Source organism: Brachycentrus maculatus, unplaced genomic scaffold (genome assembly GCF_059751285.1).
Source record: "Brachycentrus maculatus isolate JH-2025_06_01 unplaced genomic scaffold, ASM5975128v1 h1tg000008l, whole genome shotgun sequence".
Lineage (NCBI taxonomy): Eukaryota > Metazoa > Arthropoda > Insecta > Trichoptera > Brachycentridae > Brachycentrus > Brachycentrus maculatus.
The window spans coordinates 365,729-387,409 of NW_028280763.1; the positions used below are offsets into that span (position 1 = coordinate 365,729).

Genomic DNA, 21,681 nt, shown 5'->3' on the forward strand with positions numbered 1-21,681 from the left:
TGTTTACTTAAAAAAATGGGGACAATTAAAAGCATTTGTGGTAGAAATTGCAAAATGTAAAAAGGCCACAATCAAAAAATTACTACTCCGTCAAACAGTTAAAGACTAGCGATATTGCTTTCTTTCAAATAACTCACTACGAATAAAGCGACCCCATCAGTTTTCAATTGAAAAAAAGTGTAAACCAGTACTAAAATATTTTATAGAAACGTAACCAATAATTTTACATTTTAAATGCTTGGGTAAGTACTTTATAAATATTTTTAAAATTTTATAAATCTTGCAACACATTTTTTCCATACGTCAAAAAAAAGTATGGCAACATTATCCTCAAATGTCAAATTTCACGATAGCAAAGACGATAAAATAATGATATGAGATACCAATAACATTCCTATTTTATAAGTGTTGTTTACTCTCACATGCTAAAATGGAATCAAAATTATCTGAAAATCAGTCAGTAATCGAGGTTCCTTGTGATAGCGAGGTATTAACTGATATCGAGCCAGGCGCGTGCAAGGAAAGTATGCTTGTCACCACCGACTCGTTTGAGGAATTTGCCAGTGAAATGAGCACCAGCCTGGAGACTAGAGAGCTTCACGTCAACACAAATAGTACGATCAATGAAATACAAGAAGGTATTCAAGTTTTGGAAGTAAACTGCGAGCAAAATCATAGTGATGATCAAACCGCCCTTTCTAGTGAAACAACCGAAGATGTAAGTAATTTCTGCATTTTTTCTCCTTACCCACACTTATTTTTATGTAGATTTCTTTATCTACACACACAGGGCACTGCATTCCGTACAAATTATGTGAAGACATCATCTTTAATTGCACTTTAGATGCTACCCAAACTAATGTATTTGAAAATTCGGTTCTACATGTCGGGTTGTGGTCCCTTGGTTTGTGTCGCGGACTCTTGAGCCAGCGATTCTGAGTTCGAACCCACTCTACCACAATTTGATACCTATTTTTAATAATGAGCCGCTTAGGTTCACAGAAATAATATGAAATTAAACTATTTTTTTAAATAGTAAAATTAAACACAAATATTTATCTTTTTATTTATTAAAAAAAAACATCAATTTGCTGGGACAAACTTGGGCTGTTACAATAAAATAATGTCATAGAGTGAAAAAAAATTGAATTCCATAACTTTGTGAAAAATGATATCGTACTTGCTATTTATACATTATTCATAGTGTATTTCACTGGTGGTATTTAACATGTGGCCATTTTTAAGACTGGCGGATATTTAAAAACAAACATTCGACTTTTTTATATTAACACACTTAGGACGGGTGTTTTTTTACCGCTGGCGACGGGATTTGATCATTATTTACATAAAGTACATTGATACATAACATTCATATAAAAACATTAACTATGTAATTCCTTCTTTTTTGCCTTTGAAATGAGTAAAAATACCCTTCCCGTCCTTCAGCATCAATCAACTGAACGGATAAAATACCTTTCTGCTCTTAGTGTGATTTTGAGTATAAGACACCTGAATTTTAAGGCAATCTTACAGTCCGTAAAATACGGTATTTTACAGGCATATAAGAGATTAAGCATGATGTGGGCATTAAATAGTCAGATAAATAATAAATGTTAAATCTTGTTTTATCTACAATTTTCAGGTTAACCTATCAAGAAATATGAGCGAAGCTAGTTTTCAATCGGAGGAAGATAAATCTAGTCTCAATGGAGATGATTATTTGCACAATACGGAGTGGTTAAGTAAAAAGAAACATGTTTTCATTTTAAGCTCAGCTGGAAAGCCGATATACTCCAGGTAACTGTAACATATTTATTAAAACCATTATTTCATAAATTATTTTTTAAAAATCTCAAATATTACATGTCTATGTGGAGTATAGGTGCACAAACTGCCTTTTACCTTTTAACCGCATTAACTTCCTGAGACGCCCGTGCGCGGCGGTATTTCGCCATTTTTTAAATGATTACTTTTATCATGTATTTAGTTAAGAAGCGATTTATTTTCCTAAACAAAAACGTTCAATGAGATTCACTGTGCCTTTTTGGTACTCTATAATACACTTGTGTTATATAATTCTTGAAATATATCGTAATATAAACAAATAAAATCGTAACATAAATAAATCAAATCACGCATCGTATGTCACTCTTACCCACTGGCGATGTGTAGCGTCGAGAGTGAGACAGATATAGGGCATGATTATGGCACGGACTAATTATCGACCTCAAGAAAAATCAGGGATCTGTTCTTTTATTTATCCTTGTGATGTTACAAATTATTAGTCAGATATTTCGACAGATGTCATAAGGCCAAGGATTGACGTATTATTTTATCCAAAGTTCCACACCATGAAAAAATCCCTCCAACTTGAACTGAGGTTCGAAACTTGGAGCAAAGTAAAAACACATACGCTTATGTCAGCCGCGTATGGGGCATGTTTTATGAAAACACATACGGTTATGCGAGCCGCGTGGATCCGGTTAAGCTCGAGCCGCCAACTCCCTTGCATCCATTAAGTCCTCCTATTCATCCGAGAGAACTTCTGATGGATTGTCAGCAACGGACATCTTGGGTGGCAAGAACCTGATCCCTTGTAAAAGAGGCAAGCTTTTAATGTATCTTATTTGATTATTGTAGGTATGGAAATGAAGATAAATTGGCCGGACTCTGTGGAATAATCCAAGCATTAGTAAGTGTTGTAAATGAATCGGGTACTGACACGATTCGTTCCATCCACACTCCATCTTGTATGATGGTTTTCCTCATCAAAGGTCCCCTCACTCTGGCTGCCGTATCCAAAACTAAAGAGAATGAGACACAACTAGTATTACAATTAACGTAAGTATTACAATTAACGTAAGTATTATTCAAGCACTGAGAAAATTTCTTCATCTTTCGATTGGTTAAACAAGAATTATCAATTTCATTATTTGTTACTTTGTAGTAATATTTTACACTAAAAATAATTTTTAAAAATTCTTAAAACCTAATTTTTTTTTTAAATAGATAACGGTGGTATTTAAAAATTATGCGACTGTGGAAGTTTTTAAATTGGTATGAATACATGAATCAGGTATCTTGAATTATGTTAAAGAAATAATAATTTTACAGGCTTCGCTAACCTTTTAATAAAAAACAACCACATATATAACAACAAAACGTAGAAATCTTATAATTAACAATGTGAAAAGTCATAATTTTGGAACAGTATAAATTCAATGTAGAAAAACAGCTGAGCTACATCAGCCAATTCAGTACAGATGTTAAACACGTAAAAGTGTAAATAAATTATAATAACTCATAATTAACCATATGCTATAACTAAAACCTCCCCCCTATTATCAATGTTCCCGGTGATAAAAAATAAGAAACAGCTTCTATACCTCATCCTTCAATGTCCCAAGGACATAACTCTAAAATTTAGACTTAATTTCACATGCTGTTTTTGAAAATAATGCAAAATGCATTGAAACACGTGTCACATTCGATATAAAGAAATAGTGGTATTTACTTAATTAAATTTAATTTTAAAAAATAATAATAAACTTTAATTTCATAAACCACAGTGCATACAGCTAGCCTAGAGAAATAAATATTCAAAATAATCAGTAAGGTATTTTCAGTATGTTGGTAACACTATATGAGACATATAACAATGTGCTTATAAGGGATAAAAACACTCCAACAGTTTGCTTCCACAACTGTCGTCTACATCAGGCATGTCAAACTCGCGGCCCGCGAGTATTTTTTTTGCGGCCCGCGGATACTCGCGGTTACATTTTTCATTTATTTTAATTCTTCATTGAAATCGTTTTTTTGTACGAGAACATATGGTATTCTTTTTCAAAATCATTGATTTTAATCTACTGTACCTTATGTGACTGGCTCTTATAATAAATTATTCACTTAAAGTTAGATAAAAATGGAAATGGGAATTTGAGTTTTTTGATGTAGCCCGCCGACTTACCGAAAATACCTTATGAGGCCCTTGGTGCCTTTTGAATTTGACACCTCAGGTCTATATACACTTTCTATATTCTTGAACTCGTTATAGTTATACACCGTACAGTGAATTCAAGATGGTTAAATCTGTAAAAGAAAAAATCATTGTTTATGCACATTTTAAAAAAAAAATCTCAAATGATACTTTTGATTTCTTTGTTTGCATTGACTCACAGTATCTACTATGAAAAAATATATATTTGAATTTTATTACTGTACAGTTTGTATTTTTTTATTTTATCAACATTTTTCTTCATCAATTTCAGATTTGTCTTCAACCAGATAGTATCTGTGCTGTCCCTTTCCCAATTGACCAGGATATTTGAACAGCGACGCAATTATGACCTTCGTAAATTATTGTTAGGCGTTGAAAGGCTTATAGACCATTTATTAAATTTTATGGAAAAGGATCCTGCATTTTTATTAGGAGCTGTAAGGTGAATATCTTATTTATTTAAAAAAATATATGGAAGTTTATAAATATCTAATTAACTTTCATTATGCTTGAAACAATTAATGTCACATTTGATGACATCACAAACTGTTTATTTTTCTTGAAATTCAAATATGGATGGTTGAATCCTTTGTTTCTTTAGAGATTTCTATAAGAACAGTATCAATTGACTTACCTTTTTTTCACCAATTTTATTGAAAGAAATAAAAAATATTTGTTTTGTTGAAGTAAGAAATTTATATATATGTAAAGTAAAAGTGGTAGACTGTGAACTAAATATCTTCTGAGCCTTATCCACATTCAATGATGCATAAGGCATTGAATCTCGTCGACACAGTGGTATCTAGATTATTAATTACATAAAAGCAAGATGATCAGTATTGCGCTTCAGGTACCAGTCCAGGGTGATATTAAATAATTATGAGGGTGAAAAATCACTTAAATTTATTCTGACCCACCTGGGAATTGTACCCGGAACCTCTAGTACAGTAGCCAAACGCGCTTACCATTACACTGTGGAGACGGACTAAATTTATGCATTTCATAATCTCTTATTGTACATATATTAAATTTTGGGATATTTGAAATATGCTTTATGATCAATGTTTCATGTATTTTTCTTTATTTTTAGGTGTTTGCCACTTGCCCCTAATATGCGAGATAATATAACTAGTGCAATAGTATCAGCTTGTAGTAAAATTAAGGTAATGAAGTTCTCCATTTTACATTTATGACAATCTGTATACATATATATTACATATCTCAATTCAGCTAGAATAGAATTATCCTATCCAGTATACATAAAAAAAACAGTGACAAGAAATACATAATATTATTTGGTTTATTTCTGATATCATTCTTGAGGATTTAAAAACGCTATGCAGATATTGATAACATACTTATTTGGAAATAATTAGTCATTAATTTCATGTAAACAACATTAAAAAAAATTAAACAAAACAGATTATGTGTAGGTACATCGGTACTGCTCTGCAGGTCAAGCTTTTTACAATTTGATATATAGTTGAACTCGATATAACAAATTGCTCAATGCAATGAAATGTTTGAAATCTCATTGGAATAGCCATAGCATTCAATCAAAAATATACATCTACATAACAAACAGAGCCTGTAAACAAATTTGATGTAATAAAAGTTTAATTTCCGTATGTAACTTATGTATACAGTAAAAAACAGTAAATACAGTATGTAAAAAAAAATTGGTACATACTAGTAGTATGTACAATGTGTTTACTGTATTTTTCCTCATACCACACATATGAATTGTGTCAACTAAATTGAATTCTATACAATTCATTATATAGATGTCAACGAATAGTAGAGTAAACCTCAATATAAAGAGATTTTAGCCATCCAAACTTCAACATAACAAATCACTCGATATACTGATTTTTTCATAACCCCTTGTGTTTCTTCCAAATGGGTTTATTCAAAGTTTATTTTATATTCCACTCAATTTCAAGGAATAGACATTGCCTTATCTTTAATTATTTATTTTTAAATTGTTTATTTTAATTTTTTTTTAAATAAATAATTGTCTTCATTTGCGCGTTTCCGCCTTCCTCATCACAAGTGTTCCAGTACCATTAGACGAAACACCTTGAAATTTGTTATATTGAAATTCCACTATGTGTACTTTGACAATCTCTCTAACAAATCCTTTTTTCACCACCTTTTCTATATTAATTCTTATTTTATAATGTACCAAGATGTAAGGAGAACAAATTATCTTTTATATTAATTACAATTTTCATCTTCCACAGGATCTGGTGTTTGCCATTTTACTAACCGGAAATCAATTAATCACCTTAGTTAGAATGAAGAAGTATACCTTGCACCCTTCAGATATTCACCTGATATTTAACCTGGTGAAGAGCTCCGAATCGTTCAAGACGGCAGAGAGCTGGACTCCCATCTGTCTCCCGAAATTTGACCCTAGGTAAATTTCTATATTCACCAAAGTACTAGTCATCAGCACATCCGGCTACCATGCATCGGGTCCTGAGTGCGATTGGTCACAGGGTCACAGTTTTAACCCGATCACCTCATTTCGATTTCTCGAATGTTTTTCCCAGTACTTTGTGGCACATTTTATGAACATAATAAAATTATGCAACTTTGTTTTAGCCACTTTTTTTTATAAGAACACTTTAACCTACCGGTTTCAACAAGAACCTTATCATCATCAGGGTTTATCAAATTCTAAAACATTAAAAACATTAAAATTCTCATAATTAATTACATTCCCTTACCAAAAACATATTTAGGATTTAGTTTTTGGTAAGGAAATGTAATTAATTATGAGTATTTTAATGTTTTAGAATTTAATAAACCCTGATGATGACAAGGTTCTTATTGAAACCGGTAGGTTAAAAAGTTCGTATAATAAAAAAGTGGTTGAAACAAAGTTGTTTAATTTTATAAACCTGATTTCGTGATTCTGACATTTCCATCACTTATTCCATCTCTTATTTTCTTGAAGACCATTAGTTTTTTTTTATTACAATCACAGGTATTTATGTTACAAGCAATTTTGATAAATTAGTTAATTAAATCTAATTTATGTTTGAAAAAGACGATCAATCAAAATAATGATATCTCTCCGAAACTAATATTTTGATGGTTGGTAAAATGTTGGCAAAGTCAACAAAGCCTCATTTTATAATATAACTATGCATAAAAAGGTTCTTTTTTTCAATATTATTTCCATGTCTATATTATTAGTTGCAATTTTGATACTACGCTGTCACAAACTGTGTGACAAACGCATTCTGGGCATTATCAAAGGTGTCACAGACTGTGTGCCTTATATTGCGGAAAAAAGTATCATCGCAATCAGTTCAAGCGATAATACTGTTAACGAATTTTAGTAGCTTTTCTACCACCGGTCTTGCAAAAACAAATAAGATTTTTACTAAAATTCTGCAGTTGGCAATACTGTTATTGTACACAAACTTTTAAAAATTATGTGAAGAAATCCACAGTAGGCATTATGGGAAAAAAAAATGATTGCTCTTGAATTGTTAGTGCAAATGCATTTTTGTCATTCATACTTCTTCATGATTAATTTGTCAGATTTCTGATGATAATTGCTCTATTACTATTAGTAATTTAACCAAAACTTCTCTTATCCAACACATGCAACTCGATAACCCATCACAAGCGAATTGAATAGGTTATCCACATCTGTGTCAGAGCAATATCCCATATATTTATGTGATAATTTCAGTGGTTTCCTTCACGGTCATGTATCGTACCTCTCAGATGACTGCCAAGCTTGTCTCATGCTACTCACTGTGCAGAGAGATGCCTTCTTCATCCTCTCCAAAGCCAAACATACCATCACGGAGGTAAGACAATGTTTAAAGTGTCTCAACTTGATATGAAGAAACCAAAACAAATATGCACTTATATTTGTCAAAATTTTATATGTTGACAATATTTTTAATAAATACAAAATGTGTCTGGAACGAATGACAAAACAATATTTTATCTTATGATTTCAAGTGCAAAAATATTGTCATCAACATGTAAATTTACGACAAATAATAATACATTTGTATTTATTTTTTAAATTTTACTTCCTTTTTAAATAAATAGTTTAAATTTGAAATCGATACACATAATGATGTACATAATTGTGAGAATTATTTTCAGTACGTAGGGTAGAAAAACCAACTAATCGGTGTTTGGTTGTTTACGGTTGGCAGCGAAAAGCTGACTATTCGTATGTGTTAAGGGTTAGAAGAAAAAGGAGATTAACTTTGTAGCTGTTATCAAATTTTGATCAAACTTTTGAATTAAAATTCATCTTTGTGTTTGTTTAATATCTAGTTTGGTTTGTTTCAAAATGGTAACTGTTAAATGAAAATGTTCCTATAGCAATGATTAAACAGCATTCTAGACTTTGAAATTTTATGAAATAATGTCACAAAGAATGTTTTACTCTTATAAAAAGTCTGGCTGATTTTAGGGATGTTTGTTTGTTTCTATCTTTTTTGTTTTCTTCTTTGGCTGCTTGGTGTAGGCCTTGTGGCCTGTTCGTAAGAGGGATTAGCCTCCTGCAATGCTGATTCCCAGCTGTAAATCCATCTCTTTAGTGGTCTGCCCGGAAGTTCTTGAGGTTCGCCGTGCAGTGCAATATCTAGATGCTTCCATTCTCCTTCTCATACCATTGTCTCCTTCTTCCCCACCTAACTGTTGCTATCATGTTCACCAATTTTCTATTTCAGAAACTGCGGCGGACAAACTGCCTGGAAGCCATCAACGAGGCAATGTTGCAAAGCCAAACGCTGCCCACCAGCAAGCCCCTGAGGCACATAGGGATACCGGAGATGCGGCACTTTTTGTACAAGTGCCGCTCCAACGCCCAGCTCTTCAGCTCCGACGCGGCGGACTACAGCTCCTACAGAACAGAGCCGGGAAGGCAGTCGGACGGCTACGACTCCTTGGAGTCCAGCGGAGTGTCGAGCAAAGCCAACGCGACCACCTCCAGTGAGGAGATGAAGACGACCGAACCAAATTACTTGGACAATTATAGGAAAGTTTGCGGCCAGATACACAACTCTGTCAGGCCGGCCAAGCTTATCTTTAGAGTCAACACGGAAGCCACAGTATTAGCATGGGTAAGTTTAATTTTCTTGGAATTTTTTTTTTTTTAAATTTCAACTTACAATTTCTTTTTCTTTCTTCTTTCTTTCTAACTCTTATCCCCACCGAATGGTGCATAGGGCACTGCATCGTATTAGCGCAGTGTTATCTTGACTGTTACTCATATGAAGGCAAGGTGATTACTCAATTTCTGGATCTTCTAGATATATGGATCCAACTCGTGACACAGTACATGTGAGTTCACAATAGCCATCTATGTTGGAATAGCAAAAACATTAAATAAAGACTCTTTCCTATTTGTATACAAGGGTTGAATCTTGGATAAAATTGAAATATTTTAAATTTGTGAAAAAGTATTTGGACACACAAATTTATTTATTTTTTTTTTCATTTTTTTTTTTATTTTTTTTTTTCATTTTTTTTTTATTTAAAAAGAGATATATTTGTGTTTTTATTATTTACACAAATATTTCAATTTCATACTATTTCTGTGAGCATAAACGGCTCATTATTAAAAATAGGCATCAAATTGTTGTAGAGTGGGTTTGAACCGAGAAACTCTGACTTGAGAGTCCGCGACACTAACCACGGGACCACAACCCGACACTTTTATAAAGTTTTTTTGTTGAAATAAATTGAGTTTGAGAAATACTGCCTCAGAGAGTAGAGTATTCTTGTAAAAGGTGGTGTTTAAACTCGAGGAGGGAACAAGCAATCGGAAGGAAGAAATCACTTACGCTTCAGGGATTTATTTTCACCCCCCCGGGAATCGAACCCGGGACCTCCAGCACGGTAGATAAACACACTAACCATTACCGGAGGTGGACTAACAATTTGCATTTATTATATTTTACAAAAATTGTCCCCCCCATAGTGTAGTGGTTAACGTTAATGCTGGAGGCCCGGGGGTCAAAATAAATATTTGTGATTTTTCAGTCTAATATTAATTTTATTTCATTATTTGATTCGGCAGTCACTTTGTGATAAAAACTATAAATTTTTATTCAAGTTTTACGTAATTAATACCACTATTTCTTAAAATCTATTGTGACACATGTTTCCATACATTCCGCATCATTTTCATACGGTGTTGGAAAACTATGCAGAACGTATCGAAACACATAGATTTTAAGAAATAGTAAAATTTAAATTAAAAATAATATTTATTTAATATGACCCTGTACTGGTATCCGAAGCGCAAGGCTGATCACCTTTCCCTCGTGTATTTAACGATCAAGATAACACTGCTTCTACACGATGCAGTGCCCTATGCACCATTGGCTGTGGATAAGGATTAGAAGACAAAGACAGCTATCGACCCATCTCCTTGGTGGTCTGCCTGGGAGTCGTCTACCATTGGGTTAGCCATACAGTGTGATGTGGGGGAGTCTGGATGATTCCATTCTCCTCAAATGCGCATACCATTGTCTCCGCATTTTTAATTTAAGTTTTACTTAGTAAATACCACTTTTTCTTAAAATCTCGTGTTTCGATGCATTCCGTATCATTTTCAAACATTGTATGTTAATTAATTTTACATTTATTTCTAGGTCACGACCGGTTTCGAGTTATATGTCACTTTCGACCCGTTGATTGATAAGAACTTGGCCATCGCCTCTGTGGACAAACTCCTGCGGTGGATCAAGAAAGAAGAGGATCGCATATTCATAATGAACGCTCCCACTTTTTAGCATTCGAGGTTCGGGGTGCCATCTCTTGGTAATCTCATCAAACACTCCATCAGCAGAAGTTCCAGTGGAGATGAAAACTGACCTGGTATTGTGATACATAATAGCTGCTCATCTCAGCACCTTTCTTTAATATTAAAGCATAATGTTACTTTATCAATACTAGAAAATGTGAAACACGTTTATTAACCTCACAACTGATTTGAACACTTTCGCTGCTAGTAAAATATAAAGAATATTATCACTGCCTTCTGTACATCTAATGAGGATTATCTTATTTCATATATTCGGCAGTCAGTTTGCGGTAAAATCAATTTTACATTTACATTTACATTTACAAATATCAATTTTACATTTACACAATGGATTTTAAGAAATAGTGGTATGTACATATTTACTAAAGAAAACTTAAATTAAATAGAAAATATATATAGATTTGGCGTTTAATTTGTAGAACTCCATTTTAATTTGTATATTAAATGTTAAAATCAAACCTTGATTTTTAGAGTCTACTAAATTGTATTTTATTGTTAAAAACACATTAAAATACAATTAGTGACAATTGTATTATTATGTGGTTTTAACAATAAAATCTAGTAGACTGTAAAAATCAGTGTTTAATATTAACATTTTGACGTGCCCTACGTAAAATGCTGTAACTACATTTTTGTCAATTTTGAGATATTTGGTGTATGTTATCAACTGACCATTATCTACAAATATAAACAAACAAAAAATATATACATGTAATAAAATACCTAGGTACCTACCTATACATTTTATTAAGTACTTACAAAAAGTACCTACATAAAACAGTTCTACCACCAGATGCCGCATGCGTCGCTCAGAATAAAACAAAAGACTTCCGATAATATTATTAACTGTCAGAATCAAATAGATATAAAAATTATTGTAAAGATTAATTAAGAATAAACTTTTATTGTCGTTTCTTTAATTACAAAGCAACACATTGTTTATTTTATTATTATACACCCACTTTACATATTATTTACACTTAATTTTCAAAAGGAAAATATTACCACGTTATATACATATATATAAAATAAATTACGCCTAGTTTTCAGGTGTATAAGATGCTATCTACATCGAATTTTCGAAATGAACTGAACTCCTAAAGCGCTAACTACTTAATTTCGACAAAGCATAAAGTTTTAAAACGATTTAATGCATAATTTTATTGTATTTTTGAATGCATAATACTAGTTTAGAATTTCAGATAAAACCGTTAATTAATAAAAAAATATATGTTCAAAAAAATCTAAGCTCTCTCCTGTAAAGTAACAGATTTGCAGAGTACTTTACGTAGGGGCCGTCAATTTAATATACATATAAATAGAGGATTTTCTAGTTTGGCGCTGATAGGACTGGCTCAGATCATTTCGCTTGTTTAATGGCGGTTTTTCCAGCTTTTTGGAAGATCATGAATCGTCAAGTTTTACTCATGTCACTTACAGTTCTCATGAGTTTCTAATCCTGTCACTCTATTTTTATAAAATTTCAATTTTTCAATATTTTTTTATGCCAGTGTCTTTCAAAATGGAACCCCAGCATAAAACGAAGTTTACCTGAATTTAATATAAGAAGATTGACTAAATCGAAATGATTTTAACCTTCTTCTTCTGCTTGGTGTAAGCCTTATGACCTGTTTTTAAGAGGGATTAGCCTCCTGGGATGTCGATTCCCAGCTGTCGATCCATCTCTTTGGTGGTATGCCCGTAAGTTGTCTACCTCGGGGTTGACCGTATAGTGCAATGTGGGGGAGTCTGGATGATTCTTTTTTCCTCATATGCTCATACCAAATCTCCTTCATTGCCTTCCCCACCTAATAAAATATTCAATTTTTGCATATTTCCCTTATCCTGTTGTTCCTTATTCTGTCTCGTAGACTCTTGCCAGGTATGCTTCTTACAGTCTTCATTTCTGACACTCTTAGCGCGTTTTTTGTGACTACGATGTGATCTTAACCTGATTGCCATTAATAATAGTTTCCCGGAAATGATCGAGGATCGGTATCATCTACAATGACTTTTTAATCTTTCATCACATAAATAATAAATACCTCATTATGTATTGGGATAACACTTTTTTAGATTCCATAGATTTTTATATCAAATAAATGTGGATATCAAATCTCCGTTGCATAAGTTTTTAAGATACTCAAGAAAAAAGATGCTCCTAACTGATAATACCTTGTTTTAGGTTTGCATCTCGTATGCACAGTGGAGTTATTTTTTTTAATATTGTTCACTATGATTCGAGTAGTCCACTTGTAAACCATGTTATTTTATTAATTTATTTAGAAATTTAACAGAACATTAATATAAATACATTTACAATAATGAATAACAAATAAAACTGGTAATTGTAGCATTCCAATTACAAAATTTTACAAATGTCAAATGAGTTAAAAGTAAACAGCAAGAATAAAATATATCAAAAGTTTAGAAGATTAATAGGCAGACTTAATTAAGAGCTAAAGTAAAAATTATAATAAAAAAAAACAAACAGTTACAAGATGTACAAGTTGAAAAGAGTAATTAAGTAAAAATAAGAACTGTAAGGCAACAGCAAAAAAAATAATAAACCTGTATAGATATAAAACAGAAAACATACGCAACAGATACGTAGCTATTCATATACACATTGATATGTAGCATCAATATATTGATACGTAGCATCAAAATATAAATATCTCCTATGTCAACAAACCCAGCGCTGTAAACAAAAATTTGGACACACTTAAAGTATTGTCATATTTTTCGTCTTATCAGGGATATGTAACTTTTTTTATGTTAAAAAAATATTTTTTTAGCCAATAGCGGCAATCGGTAGAAAATTAAATCTTCTACCAATTTGGGCTTTTTTGAGAGATTTTAGAAAGTGAACTATCGATCGGCATAGCGAGTTTTGTAAGAGTATTGATTTTTCTATTCCATTTTATTCCGAACTTGACAAGTTTTGGCAGATTATGTTAAATATGGATGTTAATATTTGTAATTTTATACCGATTGGCACCATCGACTTAAAAAAAAAAATTTACATACATAATGTGGTTTGCAAGTGGACTACTCATTTATGCAATATATTTTATACACATATGTTGTCATTATGATTATGATATATTATAATCAAATTGTTATCTATCTTGAATAATTAAATTTTACTTATGTTATTTGTCAAGTTGATTAAGTATCAAATTATACAAATGTTTTACTGATTATTGTAACTTAATATAATGTGTACATTTTAATGGAATATTTACTTAAGAAACCATATATAATTATTTAGCCGAATAAATGTTCCTTGTTTATTTATCCATTATTGAGCCGATTAGTGGTTACTCAATTGTTAAAATTTTGAATGACTTATCTTAAAATGTAGCGTTTATTAAACATGGTGTTTAAAATAATTACCCTGTGATTTATGAATGTTCAATTGTTGGCAAATATTGTGTTGGCAAGTTTAACTTTGCTTCTATAATAGAAAAAGACAAATACAGCAAAAACTTGATAAAACAGGGCTCTATTTAATGAACTACGGATATAACGGACAAAAAATCCAATCGAATGTAATTTTTTTACAAAACATCTTGTTAATATTATACATGCTTAAATTGTGTTGCCGCATGTAAACAATTTTCAGCGGCCATGATAATTACGTCTCAAAACTTCCTAAATAAAACTTGATTTATTTTTCAAAGCAGGATTACCAAAAGCAAAGGTTTTGATATGTATCTAATAGCAATGTCACTTCACAACGCGTGTCCGAAGACAATAATGGACCTTCGCCTTTAATGGACTCCCCGTATAAAATAATGCCGTTATTTTGGGGATTTACTGTACTTTCATCAGCAATATTACTTCCTGACAATATGTATCAAGAATAAATTAAAAAATGCGTATGTCGTAAGGAATGTTAAACTTACTGAAACAATACTTACCAACATCAATATTGTGTTTATAATTCCAGTACTGGTCTGGCACTTATAGTATAAGACCTATCATCTTACCTTCTTGTAATCTATGCCAATGCTCCATCGATCCAGTGCAGTGCCTTATGCACCATTGAGTACAGATAAGGAAAAAATATTCATATGTATATATAATCCTAATTCTTAATAATTAGAATCCTAATTCTTAAAACATTTCAGATTGGTATTTTTTATGCCCGCAGACCGCTGGCGACGGGATTTGATATTTATGTACATATTGTTAAGACTATAACAAAGAGATTGGTATATAATATTCATATAAAAACATTGGATAATTTATTATTTTCTGATTTTGAAATGAGGCTGGCTCAGAAGGTAAAATACCCTTCCCGTCCTTAAGCATCAATCGACCGAACGGGTAGAAATACCTTCCCCATACGAAGTGTGTAAATATTTCATAATACTTCTTGATGAATCAAGAATGAGTGATGAATGAATGAAGATGAATCAAGTACACAGTGATGCCTCGCATAACGAACGCCGTGTACAATAAACTTTCTGTTACGCGACTCACAACGAACCTTGCTTTACACAACACAATGTGTCGTATTTCATCTTGCCAATGGAAGATTCAAGGGTCAAAGATTTTGGTCTCAGCATGAATCCAAATTATTTTAGCAATCAGCCCGGCAGAGACGTTACGAATCTATAGCAATACATCACTGCTTGCTAGTGAGATAAGAAGTATGCCAACAAGTCGGCGATTCTCTAAAGGTGGAGACTGACCAGAGCATTTCGTTGTAACATAACGTTGAACATCGATCGCGGCGAGCATCCGAAACTATGGATGAAGCGCTCGGCTCGGTGTACTGATTGCCTGAATGTTCGCATCGTAACGTGTTACGTTACGACGAAATGCTCCGGTCGGTCTCCACCTTAAGATAATCATTGGATAGAAGATCTTTTACTGAAATTAATGCACCTCTTATTCAATATTTGAAAACTGAAATGAATGAAATTACACATAAAGTCTTCTTCTTTTTGGTGTAGGCCTTGTGGCCTGTTTTTAAGAGAGATTAGCCTCCTGCGATGTCGATTCCCAGCTGTCAATCCGTCTCTTTGGTGGATGGGAGTACAGTGCGATGTGGGGAAGTTTGATGGTTCCATTCTCCTCACATGGCCATACCATTGTCTCCTTCGTTGCCATCCCCACCTAACGACATCTTCGATCTCGCATATTTCCCTGATCCTGGCGTTTCTTATTCTATCTCGAAGACTCTTGGCTGATTGCTTCTTTAGAGTCTTCATTTCTGACACTCTAAGCGCGTTTTTTTCATTTCTGAGACAAAGTATTCTAGGATAATTGATCAAACACATACATAGTTTGTATAAAAATTATACATTGATTTTAAAGTTTATGTAAATGTCATATTTTATTGCATATTTTCAGAATCAATGTGTAAATATAAAGTTATCATAATATGTAATCTGTGATTGTTTTTAGAATAAAGAATTTGTTAAAACTTCCAACAAAATACATATGGAAAAATTTGTGTAAATATCATAATCTTACATTTATAATAAAAGTTATTATTGAAAATTGTTATGGCTCTTGATTTTTTTGAGGTATCTTCTTCTTTCTTTTCTAACCCTTATCCGCACCTAATGGTGCATATGGCATCGTATTGACGCAATGTTATCTCGATTATTACTTACATAAAGGCAAGGTGATCACTCCCACGCATCAGGGACCAGTCCAGGGTAATATTAAACAAATATTAACACATTAGTTACGGCCATGTTTTGATAAAACTGTATCTTGAGGCGGGCGACATTAGACAGCTGTCCGGAAATATAAAATAAGTCAGTAAACTTGAGGTTGAACTCGAAAATAATACAAAAACGGTTATATAATGGTCTCTAACGTCTCAAAATAAAATCATGTTAGTCCACAAATCACAAAAGTAAAATAAATTTTAAAAACACTAATAAAATATTAGAAAATAACAACACAGTTTAACAACCGCCGAAAACTCAAAATCTGCGAATAAAAAATGATTTATGGGCTTTCCCCACACGCGTTTATTGCTTTGTAAGTACCAACTGCCGACTTAAGTAAAGGACAATGATCTTTTTATTTTATTTCATTTTAGGACAAAGAAAAAAACGCACCGTCTGTATCCATTGTTTAAAGTTAATTTGTAACATTTCCTTCAAAACAGATTACGACCATTAGCTATGTTTTGAACCAGTAAATATCAGTATTATTTTTTATATTACAACGACATCTATCCACTACACAACAAAAGCAAAAAGGCCAAGAGATTAGAAGTTTATGACGTGTTTTTTGTATACTAAATTGAAGGTAGCCGAAATGCACAAAAATGTGCACCCCGCCACCACACAAGGTTTCTGAAACGCACAAATATGTGCACACCGTACACAATGTGTTAAGAGTGTAAAATCACTAATATTTATATTCAGTCCCTGGGAATCGAACCCGGGACCTCCAGCATGGTAGCTAAATACGCTAACCATTACACCACAAAGGCAGATATATTGGGGTATTTTTCCTCGGGCAAATATTTAGTTTTTCGTGCATGCAAAAAAAATCATCTTTTTAACCGCCCTATCTTATTGAATCTATGTCAGAAGGGCGCAGAGTACCTGCCGAAAAACATTAGTAAAATAATAAATAGTGAATATTCAGAAAACATTTACAAGAATGTTGTTACGCATGTTTAAAAAACAACAAATAAACGTTAATTTAAAAAAAAATTATTGTATTCCTTCGGCATGGAACACATTATCGTATTTTACATTGATTTCTAAAGTAAAGAATGTTAGTTAGTTAACCAGTCTGATGATGTCGGTAACAACGAAACCCGGTCGCTGGTCAAATAAAAATAAAGTGGAAAAGCTAAAAATATTGGTCTTAATCTAATAATATATTAAAGAATGTTTCACTTAACGAGTAAGATGTTATAACGAATTATGCTCGTTATAAGAAGTTCCACTGTTTTCCAAACCTAAATTATATAATAATAAAACCCTTATCAGCACCCCAATGGTGCATAGGGCACTGCGTCATATAAACGCAGTGTTATCTTGATCGTTTATGCATGAAGGAAAGGTGATCAGCCCTCCGCTTCAGGTACCAGTCCAGGGTAATATTGAATAAATATAACAGTGAAAAAATCACTTATATTTATTTTACCCCCCTTGGGAATTAAACCCCGGACCTACAGAACGGTAGCAGAGCGTGCTGACCATTACACTACGGAGGCGGACATTATATAGTGAACCAATAAATTATGTAAATATGTAGTTTGAAAAGAGGGTATTTGAAGAAAAGAAAAACAATTCAAAAATAAAAATATTTACTTTCATAATTGAATTCATTTGGAAAAACATTTAATTGCTAATATAAAACGTAATACTAATGTCTTCTGTCCCTTTCTCTTCTTCTTTGGTCATCGTATCTGTCAACCTGTGGCCTGTGATACCTATCTCTTTCCCTCTCCCTGTGACGCCTCTCTCTCTCCTTTTCCCTCACTCTGTCTCTGCTGCGTGACCGATCTCTCTTTCGTTCTTTGTCTTCTTTCCTATCTGATCTTCTGTCTCGCTCCTTTTCTCTGGACCTGAGGATAACAAATTTGTGAGAAACAAAATGTGGACATCTCTGACCTATAACAATGGTAATCAAAGTGTCAAGGTCAAAATTAGTTAATTAATTGTATTAGTTTTGGTTATTTAAAAAAAAATCTTTTTTGTAACTTTATTATTTGTGTTCCAGTCTTGTAAACCTTAATCCCATGTCCCAAAATGAGAAATAGAAATTACTCATCAGGAACATTATATTTATTTTTTTATATAGTTACATTTTTAAGTATAACATAATACATTTTCTAAACATTTATACATATCGCTCACTCCTTTCAAGAACGTCATAAATCAAAAATCGTCAATTTTCAGTTATGCATGTTTTCGGATTGCCTATAAAATGTACTATATCCCAGCAAAAGCGGCATATTTTAAACTTAATATCTACCCGCTACACGGCAGAAAGTATTGTTTTTGCATTTTGAAGAAAAGGTATCGTTTAATTTTTTTTTTTTAAATATACTAAATATTTTTCGAATGGAGAAAAAACCTTTAGTTTTTACCTAAAAATATCTGTTCCACAGAAAAAAGTTCAATAAACGGCTTGATATTTATTTTTAATTCATTGTATTATATTTTGAAACTTTAAAAACGTTCTCCTGAAAAATCAAGTATTTTGATTTATGACGTTCTTGAAAGGAGTGAGCGATATGGCAAACTTTTAATTTTAGATTCGCTGTGCCTCTCCAAAAAAGAGACTGAGCTCTTGTGCTTGGAGGATATACGACTTATGTATATAATATGTTTTGAAAAATAAATAAATAAATAAAATTCTAACAAGAGAATCGATCCCAATAAGCAGCACATCATTAGTGGGATATTATGGGTTTTTTTAGGCAATTTTTTTTCTTAAATATTGAATTCTGTAAGGAAGGAGATATAAAGGATTTTAAACATTTTAAAAAACAAGGACAGAAACGCTTAAAAGCATCTTGTACATATAATAACCTTAACAAAGATATTGGTATATAATATTCATATAAAATCATTGGATAATTCCTTATTTTCCGCCTTTTGAAATGAGGCCGGTGCAGAGGGTAAAAATACCCTTCCCGTCCTTAAGCATCAATCGACCGAATGGTACAAAAACATCATTATAAGCCTTGCGCTCTGTGGTTCCTATATTCCACGTTCCAAATATATAGCACTCACAGTAGGCGTCCTGGGCAAGTAAACAACCTACGAGTTATCTTGTAATTGGCAGTCAATGAATTAAATGCGTCAAAATAAATTTTGAAGATTCTAACCTGTGTCTTCGATCTCTGTCCTTCTCACGTGACCTATTTAACTTGTCTTCAGACTTGGGTTTATGGTTCTCCTTTCTGTCAGCGGTATCTTTCTCTTCATCAGACTGAACGTCGTCCAAGTCATCATCCAGTGCTGACACTTTGCCATCCAGTTCATTATTCTCTTCCAAAACATGTCGCTTTTGAATCCTGGGCAAGATTATATCGCACAACCGTTCTTCCCTTAATAATTCGTCTATAAACTCGTCCATATGAACCAATTCGAAATGGGCATCGCGCTTTTGCCGGCGTAACTTTCTGTTGTCATTATACAAAGGCTCTAAATACTTGTAACAATCGGTAGAACTGCCGGTTAAACGCAAGTAATAAGCGCCCAAGGCGCGGACATATTTGAACTCTTCGTTTTTAATAAACTCCACAACTATTTCTTTTTCAGGTTGTATCTGTAACATTTTCAAAACAAGACACAAGAACGGCGTGGGGTGTATGTGACCGCCGTGTACTCCGCCGATATACCGTAATTCCATGGCCTTGTCTACTAAAAGTTCCGAAGTTAGAGCGAAACATTGTTCCTTCCAATATTTGCAATCGTAAATACGCGATCTGATGATCTTTTCTATTAAATACTGAGGATTTGTACCGCGGACGGACTTCGCGTCCTTCACCGTCCGATTCGCCATTTTCTATTTTTGACAGTTGTATTACACCATAGGTGTTGCCAGATGTGTTGCAACAATAAAAATTATGGACAAATACTAGTTTTCATATGGGGTGAGTTGTATATTTTACAAATATTTTGTTATGCCTGAATTTACGATCATTGTCATCTGTTTACAAATTTTCTTAATCATAATTTGTCAAATAATCTCCATCTCTAAAACCACATCCATCTAATGCTGTAATGTGATTGCAATCCAATTCTTGCGATACTGTGCCTTCTCCCAGTAATGGCGATATAATCTGTCCATTTCTCAGTTGAATTAATTGGTTTCCAATACAATAATTCCCAAAGTGAAATATTCCCAATATTGCTCCCTATGGATGATAGAGACCCTAGAGATAAAAGGCAAGACTGAGAAATGCATAGTATTCAATAAGTAAACCAGTTTGTTAAATATCCATTTCATACCAAATTATGATTACAATATAAATGCTTTTTTTATATTCCACCAAAGAATCTAATGAATTCTGAAGTTTCCCATATTTGTTTTTTTTTCTTTTTTTCTTATGTACAGCAAGTATCACACAATATTATTCTAGAGTCCCCAATATTATTTAATATTATTTTTCAACAATGAGCGGTTACTCAGGCTCATACTTCACACACTTAATCCGACTGCTGTCATCAGTCTGCAGTGTGAGACAAAATATGAATTTAGGCTCATTTATTGTTGCTCCTCGGTCCCATTCATTCATTTTCTTAAAAATTTAGTATTTAGATAAGACTTAAATAAAATAAATAATAAAATAAAATAATAAAAAAAAACAAGTATAATTTGATGCATAATTTATTCTATAAAACTATGTGTATTATAACCAAACAATACAATCATGGCAAATATAACTAATCACTACTGTCCTTCAAGATTGTTCTTCTCAGAAAATAAATTTATGTAAATATTGTACATACTAAATGTTTTTTCACTTCACAGTTTATAAAAGTACAGACAATTTAACAGTCTCTAAAAATCTACAAAAGAATATCATATTAATAAAAATAATTTATTCTTTATTATTTTCTATATTCTATAATTAATTGTGGAAATAGTTATCAATTGAATTATTATATGTTCAAACATACATCAAAAATAATTATATACAAAAAAATGTAAGTAAATTAAATCCAATAAAAAATCCTTCATTACTAATAACTTTGTACATGTTTGTATATCATTATAACACAATATTAAATTTACAATAATTTGATGGTCAAAAATCAGCATAATCACCAGATTAATCCTTGAAAAAAAATAATTATACAAAAACAATTGTATTGTTTTAATATCATAATTATATTATTAAATTGCATGCAATTATAAT

General features: G+C 32.4%; 2 protein-coding genes across 2 annotated transcripts; one reads left to right on the plus strand and one right to left on the minus strand.

Moving 5' to 3' along the window:
• Positions 1–326: 326 nt before the first annotated feature.
• On the plus strand, positions 327–11,192 carry Mon1 (vacuolar fusion protein MON1 homolog). The gene is made up of 9 exons (XM_088260620.1): positions 327–718; positions 1,643–1,797; positions 2,641–2,841; positions 4,272–4,442; positions 5,091–5,163; positions 6,244–6,419; positions 7,710–7,830; positions 8,713–9,105; positions 10,642–11,192. The coding sequence occupies exons 1-9, from the start codon at positions 431–433 to the stop codon at positions 10,780–10,782; spliced, it is 1,719 nt and encodes a 572-aa protein (XP_088116746.1). The 5' UTR covers positions 327–430; the 3' UTR covers positions 10,783–11,192.
• A 5,712-nt stretch (positions 11,193–16,904) lies between these two features.
• Prp38 (pre-mRNA processing factor 38) lies at positions 16,905–20,359 on the minus strand. Its single transcript, XM_088260634.1, has 2 exons — positions 19,642–20,359; positions 16,905–18,372 (listed from the first exon to the last, which is right to left on the minus strand). The coding sequence occupies exons 1-2, from the start codon at positions 20,319–20,321 to the stop codon at positions 18,171–18,173; spliced, it is 882 nt and encodes a 293-aa protein (XP_088116760.1). The 5' UTR covers positions 20,322–20,359; the 3' UTR covers positions 16,905–18,170.
• Positions 20,360–21,681: the final 1,322 nt, after the last annotated feature.